This window comes from Trichechus manatus, unplaced genomic scaffold, assembly GCF_000243295.1.
Source record: "Trichechus manatus latirostris isolate Lorelei unplaced genomic scaffold, TriManLat1.0 scaffold00001, whole genome shotgun sequence".
NCBI classification, from domain to species: domain Eukaryota; kingdom Metazoa; phylum Chordata; class Mammalia; order Sirenia; family Trichechidae; genus Trichechus; species Trichechus manatus.
The window spans coordinates 37,080,490-37,103,644 of NW_004443937.1; the positions used below are offsets into that span (position 1 = coordinate 37,080,490).

The following is a 23,155-nucleotide window of genomic DNA, read 5'->3' on the forward strand; positions in this document are numbered from 1 at the left end:
ACTCCATCTACATCTTATCAACATGCAAGTATGCTTTTTCATGTGGCTGCAGCTGGGTTTCATTAAGCTCAATTTGGCATGTGTTTAGCCAACATTCAGGTGGCTCCTCAGTGGGTGGATGGGAGGGACTCCAGGATGAAGAAGGCTCCTTTACTCCCCAGCAGGCGTTTACAGTCCTAGAGTGGGGAGTGGGGGACTGAGGGGTGAACTGGGAGAGGACCCTGGCACAGCCACACGTATGCTGGGGGAGTGAAGCACCACCAAGCACTGGATCTGGCTCTTGAAAGGTGAGCCAGAGTTTGCCCCACAGGAAGATGGGGCGAAGGGTCTTCCCATCAAGGGGAATACAGACCATGTAGAAAGGCAAGAGGTAGTTCAGGAACAAGGAGTCTTTGAGCCTGGGGTGTTGAGTATGGTGGGAGTGAGTGACGAGGGTGAAAAAGTAGATGGAGTGGAGGTTTCTTGGGCTTCTGAAGGTGCTGTTTGTTGAAGTTTGACTGTGGGCAGTAGAGACCATTGGTGAATTTGGAAATATGGAGGTACCTGATTAGAAAGATGATTCTGGGGTTATGTGAACAGTGGATTCAGCTTCATGGCTGTCAAGGACTCCACAAGGGAAAGAGGGGCCGCGTACTTATTGGGAGGGTGTAGAAAGGATTTACGGAGCCCTGGTGGTACAATGGTTAAGTGCTGGACCGAAAGGTTGGCAGTTCAAACCCATCTAGTGGCTTCATGGGAGAAAGACCTGGTGATTTGTTCCCATAAAGACTGTTGTCGTGTGCTGTCAAGCTGATTTTCACTCATAGCGACTGTGTATGACAGAGTAGAACTGTCCCGTGGGGTTTCCTAGGCTGTAATCTTCATGGGAGCAGATCGCCAGGCCTTTTCTCCCAGGGAGTGGCTGGTGAGTTTGAACCACCGACCTTTTGGTTAGCCACTGAGTGCTTAACCATTGTGCCACCAGGGCTCCTTCCTGTAAAGATTACAGCCTAGAAAATCCTATGGGGCAGCTCCACTCTGTCGAGTGGAGTTGCTATGAGTTGAAAATTGACTCTGATGGCATCTAACAACAAGAGAAAGAATTTAGCAAGAGATTTAGGTAGGAGGAGAATCGACACATTGTGGCTACACCAGGGGTTTGAAGTTCCAGGTGGTTCTGCTAACTAACAGGTGGTTATCTCTGAGGCGTAACCACCCTTCTTATGATCTATATATCTGAAATGATGACTATAAAATTTTATTTTTATTGAGATAAAATTCACATAATGTAAAATCAACCATGTAAAAGTGCACAACCCACTGGTATTTAGTCCATTCCCAATGCTGTGCAACCACCACCTGTCTAGTCCCAAAACATTTTCATCACCAGAAAGCAACCCTGTACCCATGAACAGTCATTTCCCATTTCTCCCTCCTCTCAGCCCCTGACAACCACTCATCTACCTTCTGTCTTTATGGGTTTACCTATTCTTTGTATTTCATGTAAGTGCAATCAAACAATATTCATCCTTTGGAGTCTGGCTTCTCTTACTTAGCATAATGTTTTCAAGTTTCATCCATGTTGTAGCGTGTATCAATATTTCGTTGCGTCTTGTGGGTGAATAATATTCCATTGTATTTGTGTACCACATTTTATCTGTTCATTAGTTGAGGTACATTTAGGTTGTTTCCACCTTTTGTCTATTGTGAATAATGCTGCTGTGAACATTCTGTACGTGTTTTTGTTTGAATGCCTGTTTTCAAGTCTTCTGGGTATGTACCTAAGAGGGGAATTGCTGGGACATACGGTAATTTTGTGTTTAGCTTTTTGAGGAACTGCCAAACTCTTTCCCACAGCAGCGGTGCCATTTTACAATCCCACCAGCAATGGACGAGGGTTGCAGTTTCTCCACATCCTCCCCAATGCTTATTTTCCTTTTTTTTAAAATAATAGACATCATAGCGGGGGTGAGGTGGTATCTTATTGTGGTTTGGATTTGCATTTCCCTGATGGCTAATGATGTTGAGCATCTTTTCATGTGCTCATCGCCATTGGTATATCTTCTTTGGAGAAATGTCTATTCAAGTCCTTTGCCTATTTTTTTATTGGTTCTTTGTCTTTTTGTTGTTGAATCTTTGAATTTTTAAAACTCTTTTACTGTGGACAATTTTAAACACATACAAAAGTAGAGAGAACAGTATGACGCATCCTAATGTACACATGTCCCGGTTATAGTTAACAACATTTTGCCAATTTTAGTTCATCTATTCTCATCTCCAAGTATTTTGAAGCAAATTCCAAACATTGCATCGATTCCCTCTTAAATATCTCAGTGTGATTCTCTTAACTGATGAAGATTTAATTCACTTTATGGCAAAGAGTATAATTCACACGTGTGTAACCCAAATCACTAATTAGCCTGTGCCTCTTTCCCCAGACAGCAAAGCCATCGTGGATGGGAACCTGAAGCTCATCTTGGGCCTGGTGTGGACACTGATCCTCCACTACTCCATCTCCATGCCTGTGTGGGAGGATGAAGGGGATGATGACGCTAAGAAGCAGACGCCAAAGCAGAGACTGCTGGGATGGATTCAGAACAAGATCCCCTATTTGCCCATCACCAACTTTAACCAGAATTGGCAAGATGGCAAAGCCCTGGGAGCCCTGGTAGACAGCTGCGCTCCGGGTAAGTACCCACGACTGCCTAAACCATCTCTTTGGGGTTGGGGTGCGTGCTGATCTTTGGGCTCTAAGCCTCTCTGTTTTCAATGGGAAAGCCAGGTTTGCTGTGACTGGTGTATTTCTCCTGATTTTAGCCCATTTAGAGACAGCTAGTGGAACTAAAAATGGCTGGTTTTCCTTCCAGTGACAGGTCTTAGAGGTGTATCCATAGACTTGTTTGAGTACTGAATTGAGTTACTTGTCCAAATTCTCAGTGAAGGCCTTGGTGGTTGGAGCACGCCTTGGGTTTAGCTTCCAGACTCCAAAGTCCTGCTTCTTCCCACCATTGGTGCCTGACTTCCTGCTGTCTTCGGCAGAAACATGTGGTCCTGTTAGGTGGCTTGGCATGAAAATCTAAAAACTTCCATTGAGTGGAAAGTACCCATTTTTATTAACCACTAGGTTGTCTATATATGGTTTTCTCTGCTCGTTTCTTCCCACCATGCTGTGAAATAGTGTTTGGTCAGGATCCAGTTGGAACCTTTACCACCCTTGATGGGCTCTTCTTTTCTGAGTGGTTGAGTGTATATCAGGGTGGCAATTATCCGTACCGGCAGGGTTAGATTGATGGGTAGAATTTGCCGGTACACACTGTATACAAAAACCACAGCCTGTGTTTCATAGGTACCAAAAAAAATTGTTTTTAATCAAAAATCTACTCTAATAATCACATTTTCCATTTACTGAGTGCTGTGTATGTGCTGGGCACATTAATATTTTATAAGCTAGCGGTTCTCAACATGCTCAAAGCAGAACTAGCTGGTGTCAGTTGGATAGGGAAGGAGGGCTGACTCTAGGCCCCATTCTTCCTTGAGAGAGCCTATAAACTGTTGTCATGCAGGAATAACTCAAAGTTTAGCACTAGTTCATTTCTCAGTGCTCTCTTCCCTGCTTCCATCCAAAGACACATTTTAGAATAGCTTTTTCCAGTGTAAGCTCTTTTTACTCCAGTCCTACATTCTTGCAAAAGCTTTTAAAGATAATTCTAGGTTTTTGCCTTTGAGCAAGTGGATGTTTGAGTGATACAGAATGCTAGTCCAGATATGTCCAGGAATGGGTCAAAAATCTCTCCTGCAAAAAGGCACCAGGCCCAAATGGTTTTACAAAACACGCGTGCGCGCGCACACACACGCCAAATCTTCAAGGAATGTCTAATTCCTATTTTAATGCAGGATGATAGCAGCCTAAAGGAGAAGTCCCAAGCTAATGTAGAATAATTCCCACTCTGGCACACTCACATCCGTGATAATTTTTTTGCCCATAAAATATATAATTCATTGAGGTTTTTGGAAAAAATCATTCTCTGAAGAAAGAGACCAAGTGGGTTACCCCTACTTATATTGCCTCAGGGTTTAGTTTAGGCATATAATGTCTTTTAATCAGTCTGCTAATGCTAAAAGCATCGTTTTTGTTATGTTAACAGGTCTGTGCCCAGACTGGGAATCCTGGGATCCACAAAAGCCTGTGGATAATGCACGGGAAGCTATGCAGCAGGCAGACGACTGGCTGGGTGTCCCACAGGTATACATGCAAGCTTTCCATGTCCCATAAGGCTACCCCACCTACTGGCTTGTTCTGGCACTCAGGGGATACCTTTGTGGGTCAGGCAGGCAGTATGACTTTCTCTGCATTCGGCCTTCAAGGATAGGTGCTGGGGCATTGCCTGTGGCACTCTCCCGCCTTCCTCAGTTTACTCATAAAAACACATTCTCATTGACTTAGGTGCTTGTAGATCATCTGAAAATCTCCATACCACTCTTCTTTATCAATTGCTTGCAAATTTTCGGTGTTTCTGCTCCATATATCTCAACGGCTGTCTTTGAATCCCACAGTGCAAATGTGGACCTTCGTGACTAGGTAGAGCCATAAGAAATTACTAATATTTAACCGTTTTTGACCTATTTAAAAAACATAGTTTTAATCCAATATTTTAGGGAAAATCACAGGACTTAGAACTTAAAAAAAAAAAAAAGTTTAAACCAGGATAATCGACCGTTAATGGACGTTGTGGTAGAATTTGTACTGCCCATAATCCTATCATGGGTATGTAACAAGAGGACTTGGAAATTGAATAAGTCTTGGATACCTTCTACAGTAGCCACATTACTTGAGGTCCAGGCTCCATAGCAGAGAAGGAAACCAGTGTTTTTCTTCCAGAAACTCCATTTAATAATTAAGCGCCATGATTCCCATGTTCAAACCGTTGGTCAGCAAGCTGTGGGTAGGCATTGTCACGGATAGATGACCTCACTATAGGCTCCATTAAGGTCTAAGTTGATGCTTAGACCTGAGTTCAGTGTATTTTGTAACAGAGAATTCCTTGGGATGTAGAAAAACTTGCCTATGTTTCTTTGGTTTGGTTTTGGAATAATGTCTCCACTATTTGGCCCATTTCTTGGCTCTTCTACCTTCAGGAAGTGGTAGAGTATATTTTCCATCTCCTCTGAAACCTAAAATCGTCCCTTTTTGACGTTCATGTGATATTGGCACCGTAACGTTGTTGAAGGGGCTGCCCGGGAGAAATGGCCAAGTCCGTGCACATTCTACTTTTTATGGAATATATGGATGGTGCCTGTTTAAACCCAAGTGGCTATTGTGTTTCTGCAGGCTAATCATTAGAATATTTTCTGGTGTGTTTTACCATGGGGTGACAGAAGTTGGGTACATCTGTTATTCATCTGCATTTGGTTAACCTGGTTCACAAGACAGAGCCTTCTGATTATCCAAGGAGGTATGGCTTGCCTCCTCAGCATCATCATTGGGGGCAGTGAGGACTCTGTGTGCTCTTCAGGGCTGGGGCAGGTGGTAGAACCAAGGTTGGGATGGCTTCAGGGAGGCCAGAATCACCTAACATGAGTCTAATCTTGCTCCTGAGCTGAATGTCAGAAGAACTTCACCCCTCCCCATTTTTTAATGGCTCCTAATGTGTTGAACTGCATATCTTAAATGTCACTGTGTTGTCTCTTCTGGTTTTTATTTTTTATTAATAGTTGAATAATCAGAGATACAGGAATAGATACATGAGCAAAAGAAAAGGCCAGCTTATTTATGTGCTGTTTTGTAATGCACTCACAGTCCTGTGTATAGTTGTTTCTTCTTCCTCTGATTTGGTCTCTCTTATCCCTTTTGGAAAGTTTGGCCAGGGGCGTGAGTAGACTTGTTTAGAGGGGGAGGAAAAGTGGGGTCTTGAACTTCCTGCAATTATGTGCAAATCTAGTATATAAATGGCATTTTTCTGGAGAAGGTCCTCAACTTCCGTAAGATCCTCAAAGGGATGGTGACACCTTTTAAAACCACTGATCTTGGCATGTAGGTTTAATGTAATTTCACTTAATTGAGAAGCTGACTCAGTTTCTACTGTTCGTAGTATTTGGTTTAAGAGACTTTCGCAAAAACTTTAGCAGTTGAAAAGTGATGTGTTCTGGATGATCAGCCGCCATGTTGTTATTCTAGGTCATCACTCCTGAAGAAATTATTCACCCGGATGTGGATGAGCACTCGGTGATGACCTACCTGTCCCAGTTTCCCAAAGCCAAGCTCAAGCCAGGAGCACCTCTTAAACCCAAACTCAACCCAAAGAAAGCCAGGGCCTATGGCAGAGGTAAGCATTGGTCATGTTGCGTTGGAGGCTTGTCCTCTGGTGTTGGGAATTTTTATGTAGCTTCAGGAGACATGTTCTCAGAATCAAGAATGTATAGGCTTACCCATACCCGTTGCCACTCAGTGGATTCCGACTCATAGCGACCCTATAGGATAGAGTAGAACTGCCCCGTAGGGTTTCTAAGGAGCAGCTGGTTGATTCGAACTGCCAACCTTTTGGTTAGCAGCTGAGCTCTTAACCACTGTGCCACCAGGGCTCCTGTATAGGCTTAATTATCTTTTATTTATCTGGTTTTTTTTTTTTAATGGTAAAATATATATAACATAAAATTTGCCACGTGAGCCATTTTGAAGTGTACAGTGCAGTGACATTAATTAATTCATCGTGTTGTGCAACCATCACCACTATCTGTTTCTAAAATCTTTTCGTCACCCCAAACTGAAACTCAGTATGCGTTCAGCACTAACTCCCCATCTCCCTCCTCCAGTCCTTGGTAAGAACTAATCTACTTTTGTCTCTATGCATTTACCTATTCTAGATATTTCATGTGAGTGGGATCATATACAATGTTTGTCCTTTTGTCTGACTTATTTCACTTGGAGCCCTGGTGGTGCAGTGGTTAAGAGCTCAGCTGCCAGCCAAACTGTTGGCAGTTCAGACCCACCAGCCACTTGTTAGAAACCCTATGGGGCAAGTTCTACTCTGTCCTATGGAGTCTCTATGAGTTGGAATCAACTCAACGGCAACGGGTTTGGTTTTTTTGGTTTATTTCACTCAGCATAATGCTTTCAAGGTTCATCCGTGTCATAACATGTATCAGAACTTCATTTCTCTTTAAGGCTGAATCATATTCCCTTGCTTGTATACACCACGTTTTGTTTGTCCATTCATCTGTTGATGGACACTTGCATTGTTTCCATCTTTAGGCTTAATTCTTAAAGATACTGCAAGGCTCCTTTTTCAGGTGTTTTTTACCTAAAGCTTCCTTGGGTTTCTAACCATCGTTTTCTGCCTTGTGAATCTGAGATTTTAAGAAATCCTTCTGCTTTCACAAGATGGGGAATGATGAATTAGTTACTTGTAATTTTAGTGCAGTCACCCTGAAATGAAGAAAGAACTATTGTTCCCATTTTTCAGATGAGGAATTAGAAGCCAGGCCCGGCAGGGGGTAATGACTGATGGGGGTGGAACAGGAGCCTGGGGCATCTGGCAGCTGATTCATTTCTCCTTCCGTTATGCTAAAGCTGCCTTGAGATTTCCAGATGGGGTGGGAGCTATTGTTAACCCCTGGCGATGCTTCCTTGCTAAGACATCCTGTTTATGACCTCTGAGGCAGCAGCAGGACACCATTCTGTTTAGGCTGTGATGGAGGGTCGAAGCCTTTTCCAGGCATTCGGTGTTCTGGTTGGCAGCTGACTTCAAGCACACCAGCTCTTTAAGGACAACAGTTGCATGTCAGCCCCGTGTGGTGTCTGATAAAGATTAGCACAGCGAGACACAACTTACTCCCTTTTCTGTAGGGGTGGCAGGGAGTATATTTTATTTCTTAATTTTCATAATTAAAATTGGACTAACATTTATATGCACACAATGTCCAGTCTATCCTCTCCTAGAATGGACAGTTGTTAACATTTTAACTTAATAGCTTTCTTTCACTGTGTGTGTATCTCTGTGTGTGTGTGTATGGTTGTTGAATTATTTGAAAGTAATTTGCAGACATGGTACAGTTCACTCCCAAATCAGCAAGCCTCTCCTAAGACTAGGACATCCTCTTACATAACCATAATATTCATTATCACACATAGGAAAATTGACAGTAATTCCATATCATCTAATATCCAGTCTGTATTTAAATATTCCTATTGTCCTTTATTGTTATCATTATTGTTTTTATACACAGAGACGAAGACTCACTGATTACATTTATTTGTATTTCTTCTTAGACTCTTTCAATCTAGAAAATACGCACCCCCCCCCTTTTTATTTAAATGACGCTGAGTTTCTGAAGAGTCCAGAGCACTTGCAGGATGTCCCATATACTCATTCTCTTTTAACACAGCATTTCCCTGCTTGACATCAGCCTAGTTTTAAGACTACACAGCCAGTGCAGTGGTGCCGACCATGTGCTGTTCTTAACCTCAGTGGCCAGGTCCTTTCCATCTGTCTTTTTAACATGATTTAGACCAGCAAGGAGCCTGATTGTTCTGAAACAAACCCATATGCCTCTGGAGGTCCCTTTTGGCAATGAGGTGGGGTGGGGGTCCGTGCAGACAGTTTCGCTATGTAGGGACTGGAGACTTTGTTTAAATCCTCCTCTCTCATTTGCAGCCCCTCCATGGTGGGTGTTTCAGTGCTTGCTTTTAAAAGTACATTTTCTAAGCCATGACCCAAGGTAGTGGCTGGAATGAGGAATCTCTGATTTTAAAGGTTATGCCTTGTTAATGGTGGAAAAGCTATGAGCAGCCGAAAAAACCCTGTCAACAAAATTGGTCAAAGGGATTGAATCGAATCAAGGCATAAAATACTTTTTTGTAATAACTTTATCCCTGGCTGTCCGGCTTCCCTGTGTTAATGTGAGTTGGTTTCCTTTCACGGTGCTGCTTTCTACGAGACGGCCACTTGCCACAGTTCAGGAATGTGGTTGCTCATTGCTGTTTCCTTCACTTGCCTTTGTAGTGTTGTGTCCTTGGGAAGGAAACGTACCTTTTTTTTCTCCTCTTTTCAAGTAGGAAAAGAAAGTGGTCATTTCAGGCAGTAGGGCCACGACGTTAGGCCATGTAGTCGACGCCTTGAGCTGTCATCCTATCCCCTGGGGAGACGAGGGACGGCAGTTTTGCTCTCTCTTCTGTGTGACCACACAGCTTCATTTCTGTCAGTCAAACCAAGGAACAGAGAACATTGTTTTTTCTAGTTTTGAAAGGATTGAGAGATTTATTTTATTATATCTTTTGGGCGTTTAATAAGTTCTACTTGCCAGCTGGTTAGCACTTGCAGATCCAGACATTGAGCCCAGACTTGCTTAGATCCAGTGGGTTGAAAGGAGAACTGGGGTGAGGTAAACCTACAGCCATTAATAGAGCTTTGTAGTGGTTTCGCTTGTGGGGTTAGGTATGTCGAAGCATGGTATGTATATGTGACCTAAGCAGAAACATTTTCTAAAATCTGTGTTCTATATGAAACATTTACTACATGGCAAGCCATAAGCATCCCATATGGGGAGGAGATGGGGTCAGCCTACATCCCGAGTAATCAAAGGGAATAGATAGTCATATGAATTAGCAAGCATAGCTCCAGTGCAGTTTACAAAGTGTGGGGATGTGGTTCAGCCTCCTAATCAACCGCGGTTGACTAGGGCAGACAAGCCCAAGCTGGACCTTGGGCAAGCTGCAGAGTAAGTTGCTCTCAGGCTGTTGAAGTCACATGAATGTTTATCAGTATTTTAAGTGCATGTTTAATTAATCTATTTGTTAAAAGACTAATTATCTGATCCTTATGTAAAAATTGAAGCAAAAGAAAAATTTAGAAGATAAAAAGCGAAAGCCCACTTCTCAACTACCAATCTTATCCCTTCCTTCAGAGCCTAGGGTATTTCCTTCCAGCTTTTTTTCTATGCCGAAATGGGTTCAGTCTATGTACTTTCTTCAGTTTGCTTTTTTTCTCTAACAATGTGTGCAGGACATCTTATTATTAATCATTCTATCACCATTTATTCCTAAAATAAGTTATTTATTGGAAACTCATACAGGTCTGGAGTATTGGAACAAGTGACTTATTGTCTTTAAAAATCGATGGCAAAGAAAAAGAAGAGATGGAGGGAAATCTAGAGATTAAATGAGACTTAAGAGACTTAACAACTGATTGTAATATGTGAACCTGATGAAATAAAATGGTGTCTAGAATTTGCATCAGAGTACTACAGGAAGAAGGAAGCATTCCTTGATGGTTACCAGGGATGGAAGGGGGAGGGAGGGAAAACCACTAACTAGATAGTAGACATATATAAACTTTGGTGAAGGGAAAGACAATACACAATATGGGGGAGGTCAGCACAGCATGACCAAGGCAAAGGAAGACACTGAGAGGTACATGAGAGTGAAAGGCAGCAAAGGTAAGTGCTATTGCATATACAATCGTGCAATAACAGTAATAAACAATACATTACAAGTGGTCATATAGGTTAATATGTAAGCTGAACAAGTTAAGATGGCTTATGGGAGTACACCCACGAGCATATATAAGTTTGGCAGTGGATATTACTACATACGTATTTGTATGTGTTACAAGTATATCCATCTACATAATAGAGCACACAGGGGGCACAGTTATGAAAACTTCTTAGCCAAAACCAAACGCCTTGCGGGACCAGATCACTGGGCTTGAGGGCTTAGGACCATAGTCTCAGGGTTCATCAGTGTCAGTTAGCATAACACAATCCATAAAGACAATGCTCTACATCCTACTTTGGTGAGTAGCAATTGGGATCTTAAAAGCTTGTGAGTGGCCATCTAAGGTACAACTATTGGCCCATCTGGAGCAAAGAAGAGTGAAGAAAAACAAAGACCCAAGGAAACAATTTGTCCAAAGGACTAATGGACCACATGAACCACAACATCCATTAGCCTGAGACCAGAAGAATTAGATGGTGCCCTTACCTACCGCTCTGACCGGGATCACAATAGGTGGTCTTGGACAGAGTGGGAGAAAAATGTAGAACAAAATGCAAATTCATAAAAAAGACCCAGACTTACTGGTCTGGTAGAGACTAGTGGAACCCCCGAGACTATGGCCCTTAGACACCCTTCAAACCTGAAACTGAACTCACTCCCAAAGATCACCTTTCAGACAAATAATAGACAGGCCTATAAAGTGAAGAAGAATACTCTTGAGGAACGTGCTCCTCAGAAAAATCAACCATATGAGACCAGAAGGGCAGTATTTGTCCAAAAGCAAAGTTCAGAGGGCAGGAAGGGACAGGAAAGCTAGGCAAATGGAAACAGAGGCCCCAGGGAGGAAGTAGGGAGAGTGCTGACACATTGAGGGTTTTGCAGCCAATGTCACGAATCAAGCTGTGTATAAATTGTTGAATGGGAAACTAATTTACTCTGTGAACTATCACCTGAAGCAAAACAAACACATAATACTGGAGGAGGGGAGAGATGTGAGTGTAGATGAAACAAGACTTGTTGAAGCTGGATGATGGGTACACGAGTTCATTATACAATTCTCTACTTCTGTATAGGTTTCAAGGGCTCCTTAATAAAAAAGTGTGGTTTTTAGAGTAATACTTGGACTTCTGCTGCCAGGAAGATGGAGTAGATATACTTTTCCTTATTGCTCCCACAAAGTACAACTAAAAATCTTGGACACTGTATATAAAACAAACAGAAGAAGACTGAAGAACGACTCTACTCTAGCCAAACACCACAGAAAACACTGTGCCCCCTTACTACCACCTACACCAGCAAAGGCCAAATAAGGAGTCTTAACTTCCACCACAGTCTAGCAATAACGAGGCCACCACAGCATGATGTCGGTAGAGGCCATGTGAGGAGCAGTAATGAGGCACTCCTACCCCTCCCATCCAGGGAAGTATCAGTGAAGGCCTAGCGGGGAGCTGGAACTTTGATTTCTGCCAGCACTAAGGGAAGCCCCCCCACCCCCTACACACACATTCACCTCAAGTATCAGTGGATGCCGAGTAGGGAACCTGGGCTTCTATCTCCACTTGGCAGTAACAAGGCAACACCCACCCCCCCACCCCCTGCCAAAACTGTATCGTAGAAATCCAGCTAAAACAGAAGGTTTAAATAAGATCCAGAGCCTTATAATATCAAAAATGTCCCCAAGTGTCAGTTACAAATCATTTGTCATACCAAGAACCAGGAAAATCTCAAATTAAATGCAAAAAGACAATCAATAGATGCCAACACTGAGGTGATAGAGATGTTAGAATGATCTGACAAAGATTTTAAAGGAGCCATGCTAAAAGTGCTTTGACAAGCAATTGTAAACAAGCTTGGAAACAATGAGATAGTAGAAAATCTCAGCAAGGAAACTGAAAGTCCCAACAAAGACATAGATATAAAGAAGAACCACATGGAAACTGAAAAATCCAAAAAACCAAAATAAAAACCTCAGTGGATGAGCTCAACAGCAGAATGAAGGGGATAAAGAGAAGAATCTGTGAACTGGAAGGTTCAACATTGGAAATTGCTCATTTTGAACAACAGAAAGAAATATTGAAAAAATGGCCAGAGCCTCAGGGACCTGTGGGACTATAATAAAACATCCAATATTTGTGTCATTAGAGATTCAGAAGGAGAGAAAAAAGAAGGTGGGGCTGAAAAAGTACTTGAAAAAATAATGGGTGAAGATACCTCAAATTTGGCAAAAGACATAAACCTACAGATTTAAGAAGCTGAGTGAATCCCAAGCAGTGTGGGCCCTCCCCCCAAAAATATATACACACAGACACACACACAGACACACACCCACAGACAGACACAGACACACACAGACACACACAGACACACACACACACAGACACACAGACACACAGACACAGACAGACACAGACACAGACACACACAGACACACACAGACACACACAGACACACAGACACACAGACACACACACACACACACACCCCAAGACACATCATAGACCAACTTCTGAAACTAAGGACAGAAAAAGATCTTGAAAGCAATGAGACAAAGGAAACCTTATCTGTAGGAGACAAACAATTAGAATGACAGCAGATTTCTCATCAGAAGCCACGGAGGCCAGAGGAAGGTATATATTTTTCAGGTGGTGAAAAAAAAAATTGTCAACCCAGAATCCTATATCCATTGAAAATATCCTTCAGAAATGAAGAGAGTAATCAAAACATTCTCAGAAGAAGGAAGACTCAGAGAATTTGTCACTAGCAGACCTACCCTAAAAGGATAGATAAAGGAAGCTCTCTGAAAAGAAAGGAAATGATAAAAGAAGGAATCTTGTAATGAGATTCCTGGAACCTGGAATAACAGGAAGAAAGAACACAGTAAGCAAAAATATGGGTAACTACAATAGACGCAAAACCTACAAACTGCCAAAACTCAAACAAGATGAAATAAATGAACTGGGTAAAGGATATTATTTCTTACAAACGCTTGTGAATCTGTAATTATCTCAAAAAGCTTAATTTAAAAAAGAAGTAATCACTGAATGTAGTTTTAATAAATTTCAAACACTACAATATGGTCTTGAATGAAAAACGAGCCATCCTCTTGCTCACACCTCATTCCTTCTCCCCCCACTGGCCTCTCTGGAGACAAGCCTGTTACTAGTTTCTTACCTGTTTATTTTTCACAATTGTATAGATTTCTGACTGAATTGCTCCGAACATTTCAGAGCTGGGTTTTATTGAAATAATAAGGGAAAAAGACTTTCAACCTGTTGGGTTATTCTTGTCATGGCAGTTTGTCCCTGTCTCCTATGGAAGGGCTGCAGGGCTCGCTCCCACCATCTCTGCCCTTGGTCCCCCCAAGGAGACACAGTGGGTGATGGCTGAGGTGTCAGGCCTGGCCTGGCTTGTAACGTGTTGTGTAAACTTGTGACAGGAATCGAGCCCACTGGAAACATGGTGAAGCAGCCGGCCAAGTTCACCGTGGACACCATCAGCGCTGGGCAAGGAGACGTGATGGTGTTCATCGAGGACCCAGAAGGGAACAAAGAAGAGGTACATGAGGGAATGCTGCCTCTTCCCCATCCATTGTCCCATGGAGTTTTAGGGGCTTGTAACAGAGCCAGGAACTTTACTTCCCATTTTCCTCATTGAAGCTCATGACAAAAACTGTTTTTACCAAAAGGGCACTGAGACTTAGGGTGGTTAAAGTAATTTGCCTAAGGGCTCTGCCCTGGAAAAGAATATAAATTGGTATCCAAGGGCAAAGGCCTTGTTGCTGAGGTTTTAGGTACCGAAGGCTAGCATATCGAGGTGTTTCTTGCTCTACTCTCTTTCCATACCGACCAGCCTTTGGTTCCTCCCTCAAGGCCTTTGCACATGCTGTTCCCTTTATCTACCTGTCCTCTTAGGACTGTATTTTATTCCTCGCATTTCGCACAATCTGGAATTCTAAGTTTGTTGGCACGTTGCCTGTTTACCCCACTAGGGCAGAGATTGTGCTTAACTTGCTCATTGTTTAGTTTTGAGACCTACCAATAAGCTTGGCATTTCGTAAGCTTTCAGTGACTTCTGAGCCAATAAAGGTTTACGCTGCCTGCTTTGTATTCTCTCTCATCTAGAGAGTTCCAGTCCTTGAAACAGTGAAGAGTCCTGACTTTGTCACACTTTTGTGCTGCATGGTTTTGTTTTTGTGACTTCAGGCGGCTCCTCTCCTGGGGTACCCAGTGGGAGTGGCAGGGCGGGAAATTGCCAGCACCTTCAGGGTTCTGACCTGGCAGCTTGCTGCAGGACCTTGGCTGACGGAGTACGCTCTTCACTCACACCAAGCGCCTTCTCTAACTGTCGCTCATCTTCCCACTTAGGCTCAAGTGACCCCTGACAGCGACAAGAACAAGACATACTCTGTGCAGTATCTGCCCAAGGTCACCGGGCTGCACAAGGTAAGATGAGGCATCGTGGTCATTGGGCAGACTGCTCTTATGGGCTGGCTTTGATATACGTCAAAGAAGAGTATCTTAGGAAGAAGAGTGGCTTTCTTAAGTTAACTTCTGACGTTTCTTTCTGGTTATAAAAGCATCCATGTTTATTGTAGACAATGTGGAATCTCCATGAATCAGACCTGAGACATTAGCTAATACACCTAGATTAGTTGAATTGCATTGACTAAGTTCTTTGCAATGTCATTCAACTGTTCTAACTCCGACTAGGTAACTAATGGTTGCAGTTACATGCCTGGAGTGTAGATGTCATAGTGATTAAACTCTGGGCCCTGTGTCCGTATGCTTCCTTAAGTATTCCCCTTCAGGGTACCCTGAACCTGAGTGTGGAGACCAGTTGACTATAGTGGAGGCAAATGGCCCACACTTGTGCCTGGAAAAACCATGGAAATCCAGCCTGACTTCATGTCTGAGAAGCCTAGGCCCTTTATCTCAGTAACATCTTGAGTTCTGTTTGAGATAGAATCTAGCTGGCCGGTTGTGGGGGTTGTCTAAGGAAGCCTGTCTTGCAGGAGAGTGAGGTGACCCAGGAGTGCATCCTTCGCTGGGAGAAAGCTCTCGGTAGCACATAAAGGCCAATCCTGTGTACTGTCCAAGATGTTGACACATAGACTGTACTTGCCACCTTGGGTTTTAGTAAATTCACCTGGATCCATGGCATTAGATTTCTTTTACACCCTTAGAACATCACAGATTTATGGGGAGAAAAAATCTTGAAGGGAGAATTTACAATGTAATTACTTCAGTCTAGTCAAGTATGAGTTCACATGAAACCCAGCGCAGTAGTGAGTCAGGTTTTAGATGGAAATTGGCATACTTTGTCTCAAATCCATGCATCTGAGAATGAACTTGGTGCCTTAAAAGTGCTTTGACTCTGGTTTTGAAACCCTGGAACTGTGTATTTTATTCTGGGAGAGAGTAGCTCCTTCTGCAGCCCCCTGAAATAACCCAATGTCTAGAGGTTCATGTATAAGTACTATTTCATTTCCTACTAGAGAGGCTAAGCATACTGACTAAAGCACTTTCAATTTGTTAAAAGTAATCTGACTTAGAGATAAGGAGCCCTGGTGGCGCAATAGTTAAGCACTTGGTTCTTAACCGAAAGGTTGGCAGTTGGAACCCACCTAGCAGCTCTGCAAGAAAAAGACCTGGTGATATGCTCCTGTAAAAATTACAGCCTAGAAAATTATGGGACAGTCCACTCTGTCATATGGGGTCACTATGAGTTGGAATCGACTTCACGGCCCCTAACAACAGCAATAAAGCCAGTCATGGCTCCTGGGGCCAAGAGGAAGTCCCATTTAGGCCACCTAACTTGGTTCTAGGCCTCCTGGTTCAGAACCTTTCTGTGTGGGCTGCCCTGAGGAGGGTGGAAGAGAAGGTCATCAATGCGTGTGGCTTGAGGTGATTCTATCCCACCTCTCTGTCACCTGCAGGTCACAGTCCTCTTTGCAGGACAACACATCTCCAAGAGCCCATTTGAGGTGAATGTTGACAAGGCCCAGGGAGATCCCAGTAAAGTCACTGCAAAAGGCCCAGGCTTGGAAGCTTCAGGAAACATCGCCAACAAGCCCACCTACTTTGACATCTACACAGCAGGTAACGTGCCTCTCCTGTGGATCAGACCTTTGGACTTTCTTCCAAAGCCTGATATCTAATCCTCAGGAAGCTGAAGGCTGCTGACTTTATGTCTTTTATTTATTGTATTTAAAATATGTATATTAAAGTTATTTTTTTGTTGTTGTTGTTGAGCATATACACAGCAGAACGTATACCAATTCATCAATTTCTACATGTACAATTCAGTGACATTGATTACATTCTTCAAGTTATGCAACCATTCTCACCCTCCTTTTCTGAATTGTTCCTCCCCCTTTAACATAAACTCACTGCCCCCTAAGCTTCCTATCAGCTCTTTTGAGTTGCTGTTGTCATTTTGATCCCATATAGGCAGATCTTTAAAGAGCTTAATGCGCAAGGCAGACATTCTCTACTAGTTCAGCTAAACTGTTGTTTGGTTTTAAGACTTTTTGGTTTAAGGTTTAAAGATCCTTCTGTCTTTTAAATCAAACAAACAATAAAATTAGATTTTTCAAAGGTGTTGGTGATATTCTTAGCTTTTTCAAAACCAGCTTTTCTTCTCTAAAATTACACACTCAAGCTTGAGCTTGGTTTTTAATAACTCAATTTATCTGCACATTTCCAACTCAACTAAATAAATGTTCTAAAGAAAGCAAATTTGGAGAAACACCTGCTGGACCAAATTCTATGCAAGGTATGGTGAGTAAGACAGTCCTTGACTTGTCCACTTTCTTTTCAGTGTGGAAAATAGAGAATGTGGTAAAAAAGGAGACGTTCAGCCCTAACCCCCACCACCCCGAGAAAATGATCGTTAGCGTTTTGGTGTGGACCTTTCCAAGAGCCTGTCTGTCTTCTTGTATTTGCAATTTGCATCTGCTTTTGCACTCCTCAGCAGGGAGCTTTCAGAAAGAGGGCCTTGGGCTCATGGAACTCTCACTGTGTCACAGGAGCTGGTGTGGGTGACATCGGCATTGAGGTGGAAGATCCGCAGGGGAAGAACACCGTGGAGTTGCTCGTGGAAGACAAAGGAAACCAGGTGTACCGATGTGTGTACAAACCAGTGCAGCCCGGCCCCCACGTGGTCAGAGTCTCCTTTGCTGGTGACACTATTCCCAAGAGTCCCTTTGTCGTGCAGGTCGGAGAAGGTGAGTGTGAGGGCTGTGTGTACCTCTGGTGCCAAGACTCACTGAGTGTGGCTGGGCATTGAGGCCAGAATGACGGTGGTCCACACTGAACCTGCACCTGTCACTTTTTTGCCAAGGCTGCTTGTGGTTGGAAGTGGCCTCCTTTATTTTCAAGATACTAATACTCATACCTTCCTATTAACCACGCAGTGACCTAATGCTTTACTTGAATTAACTCATTGAATCCTCTCTAAAACACTCAGTGACCGAGGTGGCCGCTTGAGGAGTCCCCTTCTGTGGCTGAGGTTGGCGGTGGCAGCAGCAGCAGCAGAGGTGTTGCCGGTGCCCTGCTGCCTCCACCGTATGACCTTGCTGGCTGCCGGGCACTTAGCGCGACTCATCTGATCATCACACCAGTCTGTGTGTTGTAGGCACTGTTATTATCCCCAATATGCAGATGGGGACACTGAGGCTTAGATAAGGTATCAGGGCTGGGGATAGAATCCAGGTCTCCTTCTCCCTGTGCCTGCTAACCACTCTGCTAATCTCCCTCTGCAACCAGGAGCAATTTTTCTCTAATGTTAAACTCTTTCTCCTCTTGACTTTGTTGCCTTTTTTGTTTTGTTTTCCAACTCTGCTGCCTTTTCTAACCAATACTTGCTTTTCCATCTCTGTCCTCGGCATCTGCGTCTTCAGATGTGGCTTCCTCTTCTGAATCTCTCCTCTGGGCCAGCCGGGACCCTGAAGCTGTTGGCCTCCTAACTGATAGCCCTGGGCCAGAGCATCTTGCTCGGTAAGGCTGGCCGGGTGCGGCGTCTTTGATAGTTCTTTGTTCTGCTTGGCACTGACAGCTGAGCTTACTCTGTTTGCAGCTTTAGGAAACTCTTGTGCAGGCATTATTGCAGCTTGTCTAGCCAGACCCCAAAGCCACTCTCTAATTGCATTTAAGATCTCTAAGGCTTGACAAGATGGCAGAGAATCTGGCAGTTTCCTTCAAACTCTTCAGCTCCATTTAGTGTTTATATGAACTTAGCAGTTGAGACTATTGCCCATGTTCAGAATTTCCACGAGTTTTTCTTAAAGGCCCATAGAGAAATCTGGTCATCCTGGTGTGATTCACTTCTGGTATGACCAGCTTTTCTTACCTTAACAGAAGAAAACAAAAAACAAAAACACCCTACATATTCATAAGAAAAACTGTTTTTGACATAACGTGAGGAAGAATTTTGAATAGCTTTCCTATTTCTAATGGTGTTTCCCAACCGTCCCTCACTCATGGACTACCTTTTTCATTTCTGGCATATCTATCCATCACCTGTACTATCTGGTATTTAATTCATCGAGTTTTAATTTTCATTTCTTAACCCCTCCCCCCTTAAATGATTGTATATTAAAAAGAAACTTTATATCACGTTCACACATGGAAAACCAGTGTCACCTGTCAGGAGGTGTCAACTCTGAAACTTTGCTCATCCACGAACCACCTAAAATCATCACTAACCCAACGGCTGTCCGTGTGACGCTTTGGGAAGCAGCAGTTTGCCTGATAGCCGACTGAGGACTTGCCTTGACATTGCTGGGAGAGGGTGCCAGAGGAGAAATATCTTCCTTCTGTGGATTGAAGAGTCATCTTCTGGAGTCTGTGACCCCGTAGTATGCATGGGGTTGTCAAATGTGCCACATCATATTTGCAAAGGAGAAGCCACTTAATAAACAACATGACTTTTTACCCACTAATCTCCCACTTCTGTACTTAATGAGAAGGTCACCCGCACTGGGCAGAAAATTCCTCGGGTACAAGCACAGCTTTTATCAGCTGTCTAAAACTTTCTGACTAATACCATGAAGTAGTAGTTTTGTAGACCTCTCGTGCTGGGAATATTAGAAGCTACCTTTGTCCTTAACGTTTAGGCTTCTAACTTTGAGTTTTTAAACTAGATCCAGAAATCAAATCCAGAGTGGTGTTTGCTGCTAATTATTGTGTTTGTAGCCGCTCTTATTCCAAGGACCTTTCAATAGACGACTCTCAAATGTGGGCGTGCCTTGGCCAAGCTGGGGCTGACCTAGTCTCCTTTTGAGCTATTCCCTGTTGTTTTTGCCCGACTATTCACACGGAAGACAACAAGTATGGTTAGACTTTTAGAAATGGCTCACCCAGAGATTGGAATCCAGTCAGATGTTTTCAAGCACTGCATTTTCCAGGTACACTTGAAAAAGCCCAGTCTTCCCAGTTCCTGGGCCCTCGAGTATGGCAGTGAGGTTTGAACATCGTCCAGCACTCGATCTGAACTCCTCCTCACCACAGAGAGGATAAATGCAGGGCTTCATCTGGTACCAGGAGCACAGCATGCATTCGCTGAGCTCTCTACTTTCTTTGCCAAAATAACTTCTCCCCAGTGCCTCTGTGGTGTGGCTGGACAAACTTATGTTGTGTCCTTATTTGCTAGTTTGGTGTGCTCCTTGAACAGGACCCCTGGTCTCGGGCAACTGCTGCATGCTGTTTGTGCAAAGCAAACATTTCTTGGTGGGTGGTTCCAAGTTGCCTTAGCTTGCTCAGCTCTGACTGGAGAATGAAAGGTTGAATTGATGTCGAAACTGTGCTTGCAGCCTGCAATCCACATGCCTGCCGGGCCAGTGGCCGAGGCCTGCAGCCCAAAGGTGTCCGCATCCGGGAGACTGCAGACTTCAAGGTTGATACCAAAGCTGCTGGCAGCGGGGAGCTCAGCGTAACTGTGAAAGGTCCTAGTAAGTGCCCCTTTGTTTCCCCACCTCAGGTGTGATTTGGGCTAACTTTGCAGCCATGGTTTATGGATTTTATTCCACGACCAGTTTCATCTATTTTTCCCAGAGGCCTGTGTTGAAGATTTGAAGCTATCTGGGCTCCACGGGGGAAGGGAACAGTGATTGATTAGTGATGTCTGTCCTGGGTGCAGGAGAGAACAGTGGGCGGCTTGATAATCTCACATTATATTAAGGACTTTGGGAGTAGAAAAAGCAGCGATGTAAGAGAGCTGGGGAAGTGCTTCCTTTGGAACAACCCCAAGTGACCTGTTTTTTATTTGAGGATACCTAGACTCAGAGAGGAAAGGTCTTGCCCAAGGTCAGACAGCTTGTAAGCGTTGGAGCTGGAAGTCAGTCACTGCTCTCCAAAGCCTGTGATTTTCCCACTGCAGGTTACAGTTTATAGACTATGAAATTACGGCAAGTGCCTAATTACTATGAAAGTGCTTATAGAAGGAAAATAAAATTCCCTAAGATTAAGTTTTGTTTGCAGATAAATTCCATTCTTGGAGGGATGGATTGTACCCTGCAAACCATTCTTGCTCCCTCTTTTGGGAAAGACCATGGTTGTGGGGACAAGTGTCTTCCCCATCTGTCCTCGGGGTTTCCCCTAGGACAGATGAGCAGCTGCTCAGCAGCTCTGGGCACAGGGGTAGCGGCCCTTGGAGGTTTCACTCCCGTGTCTGTGGAATCTTGAGCTTTCTGCACTAGGACTGCCCTCACCCTCTGTGTTCCCAAAAGGCTGGGGCAGGAGTGTCCTGTGCTCTAGAAAGTTAATGTGTGATCACCAAGCTTTGGAGTGGGTGTAGCCTGGGGGCGGGCCGGGTTCCAGACTGCCCACACCTGGAGCCAGGCTCCTCCAGCTTGTTGCAACAGGAGCCAAGGAGTCATTTTTTCTGACCTTGGATTTTTGCTTGACTCATCGGCTTTCCTGGCCAAACCTCTGGGCTTGACATCAAACAAGTTACTGCCTGATGGTTCAGTCTAGAGTGTGAGGTGTAACATCGAAAACCTGTCCTTGTAGATAGCATTCAAGAGCCTTCTCGTTTTTATTGTCCAACTTGAGTTGAAAAGGTATGTGGAGACATGAACCTGAAACTCATGGCAGATACTCATAAAGGTTCTTTCTCTCCCCAGTTTTTGCAGGGCCTGAGAAGAGTGGCTATTACTGTTGGGAAAGGTGGAGTTAATGTTGAGATGTGACTGAATTTATCTTTACACAGACCCAGGAGGTTCAGGACCTCAGGGCCCCTCATACCAAAGAGGGCATCCTAAAGCTAGTTAGCTGGGAAAGCTTCCGTTTCCCCTCTCTCTGAAGCAGAGATGGGCCTGTTTTCAGCTTTGGAGTAACCTGCCTGGTTTTGGAGCCCTGTTCTCTAAGGCAGAGTCTCTGGGTGGTGCAAATGGTGAATGCACTCAGATGCTGATGGAAAGGTTGGTGGTTCAAGTCCACCCAGAGCTGCCTTGGAAGAAAGGCCTGGCGATCTTCTTCTGAAAAATCAGCCATTGAAAACCCCATGGAGCACAGTTCTACTCTGATACACATGGGGGTGCCGTGAGTCAGAGTCGACTCGATGGCCCCTGGTTTACCCTGAGGCAGCTCACTTAGTTTTCCTACGTGGTTTATTTTTTCGTGGATATTACTGTCTTTACGTTCCTGTCTTTTGGACTCTCGTGTTAAGCCTAGGATTGCGCCAGAAAAATTGTGTGCTTCTTTCACACAGAGGGTCTGGAGGAGCTGGTGAAGCAAAAAGGCTTTCTGGATGGGGTCTACACCTTCGAGTATTACCCTAGCACCCCCGGGAAATACAGCATCGCCATCACATGGGGGGGACACCACATTCCAAAGAGGTGAGGCTCCAGCTGGGAATGGGGCTTCTCTGGGGGTGGTGGCTTCCCAGGCGGCAGGAGGGAAAGAGATCTGCTTTGTTGAAGACGTTTTTTCAGAGCAGCATACGGACCTTTGGCCAGTTTTCAAAAGCAGCAGAAAGTCGCTGTGGTTTCGGCTGCCTTGATTTAAATCAAATGCTGGCGGTTTGGGGCTGGTGGGAGGCCGGGGAGCCAGAAGGAGCAGTAATAGGGAGCAAATGGGCTGTGTGTCTGTACGCCCTTGTGTAAACTGAGATTTTCTTTTTTCAATGGATGCCTCTGTTCAGGAATTCCATGGGGGTAGAGTCTGCTATGGTTTACATTAAAATCATCTACGTGAGTGCCGTCAGGGACAGGATGCACTCTAGCTTTGCCTCGTGGACCTTGCAGTTGCCTCCCCGAATTTGCTGGTGTGCTTTCAAGTGCTCTCCTTGGGGTGACTTTAAACTCCGAATAAATTTAGTTTACCTTGAGAAATATTTGGGTATTCGAGGGCTCTGGGAGTCTTTAAGCGCCCTTGTTTTTCACTTCCTGCACCAGAGTTAAAGTACATCCATTCATATATGCAATAAAGCCTACTCCACAATGGTTTTCTTTTATGGCATAAGCAGGGCAGGGGAATTGCACACTCTCTGAGCTCCCAGGGCTCACAGTTTGGGAAGCCCTGCTGCACACAAAGGAGAGTCCCTGGTCGGTGCAAATGGTTAACATGCTCAGCTGCTAACTGAAAGTTTGGTGGTTCGAGTCCACCCAGATGGGCCTCGGAAGAAAGGCCTGGCAATTTACTTGGAAAAAATCAGCCACTGAAAACCCTTTGTAGCACAGTTCTACTG

At 44.0% G+C, this 23,155-nt stretch overlaps 1 protein-coding gene across 1 annotated transcript in view; it reads left to right on the forward strand.

The window, feature by feature from the left end:
* Positions 1-2,435: 2,435 nt before the first annotated feature.
* Positions 2,436-23,155, forward strand: part of FLNB (filamin B) — a 92,380-nt gene continuing 71,660 nt past the window's right edge. Inside the window, exons 1-9 of the mRNA XM_023727619.1 lie at positions 2,436-2,666; positions 4,125-4,222; positions 6,155-6,302; positions 13,905-14,023; positions 14,833-14,910; positions 16,404-16,566; positions 17,496-17,693; positions 20,280-20,417; positions 22,178-22,304. Of these exons, the coding sequence (XP_023583387.1) occupies positions 2,498-2,666; positions 4,125-4,222; positions 6,155-6,302; positions 13,905-14,023; positions 14,833-14,910; positions 16,404-16,566; positions 17,496-17,693; positions 20,280-20,417; positions 22,178-22,304 (1,238 nt within the window). The 5' untranslated portion in view covers positions 2,436-2,497. The remainder of the gene's footprint in view (positions 2,667-4,124; positions 4,223-6,154; positions 6,303-13,904; positions 14,024-14,832; positions 14,911-16,403; positions 16,567-17,495; positions 17,694-20,279; positions 20,418-22,177; positions 22,305-23,155) is intronic.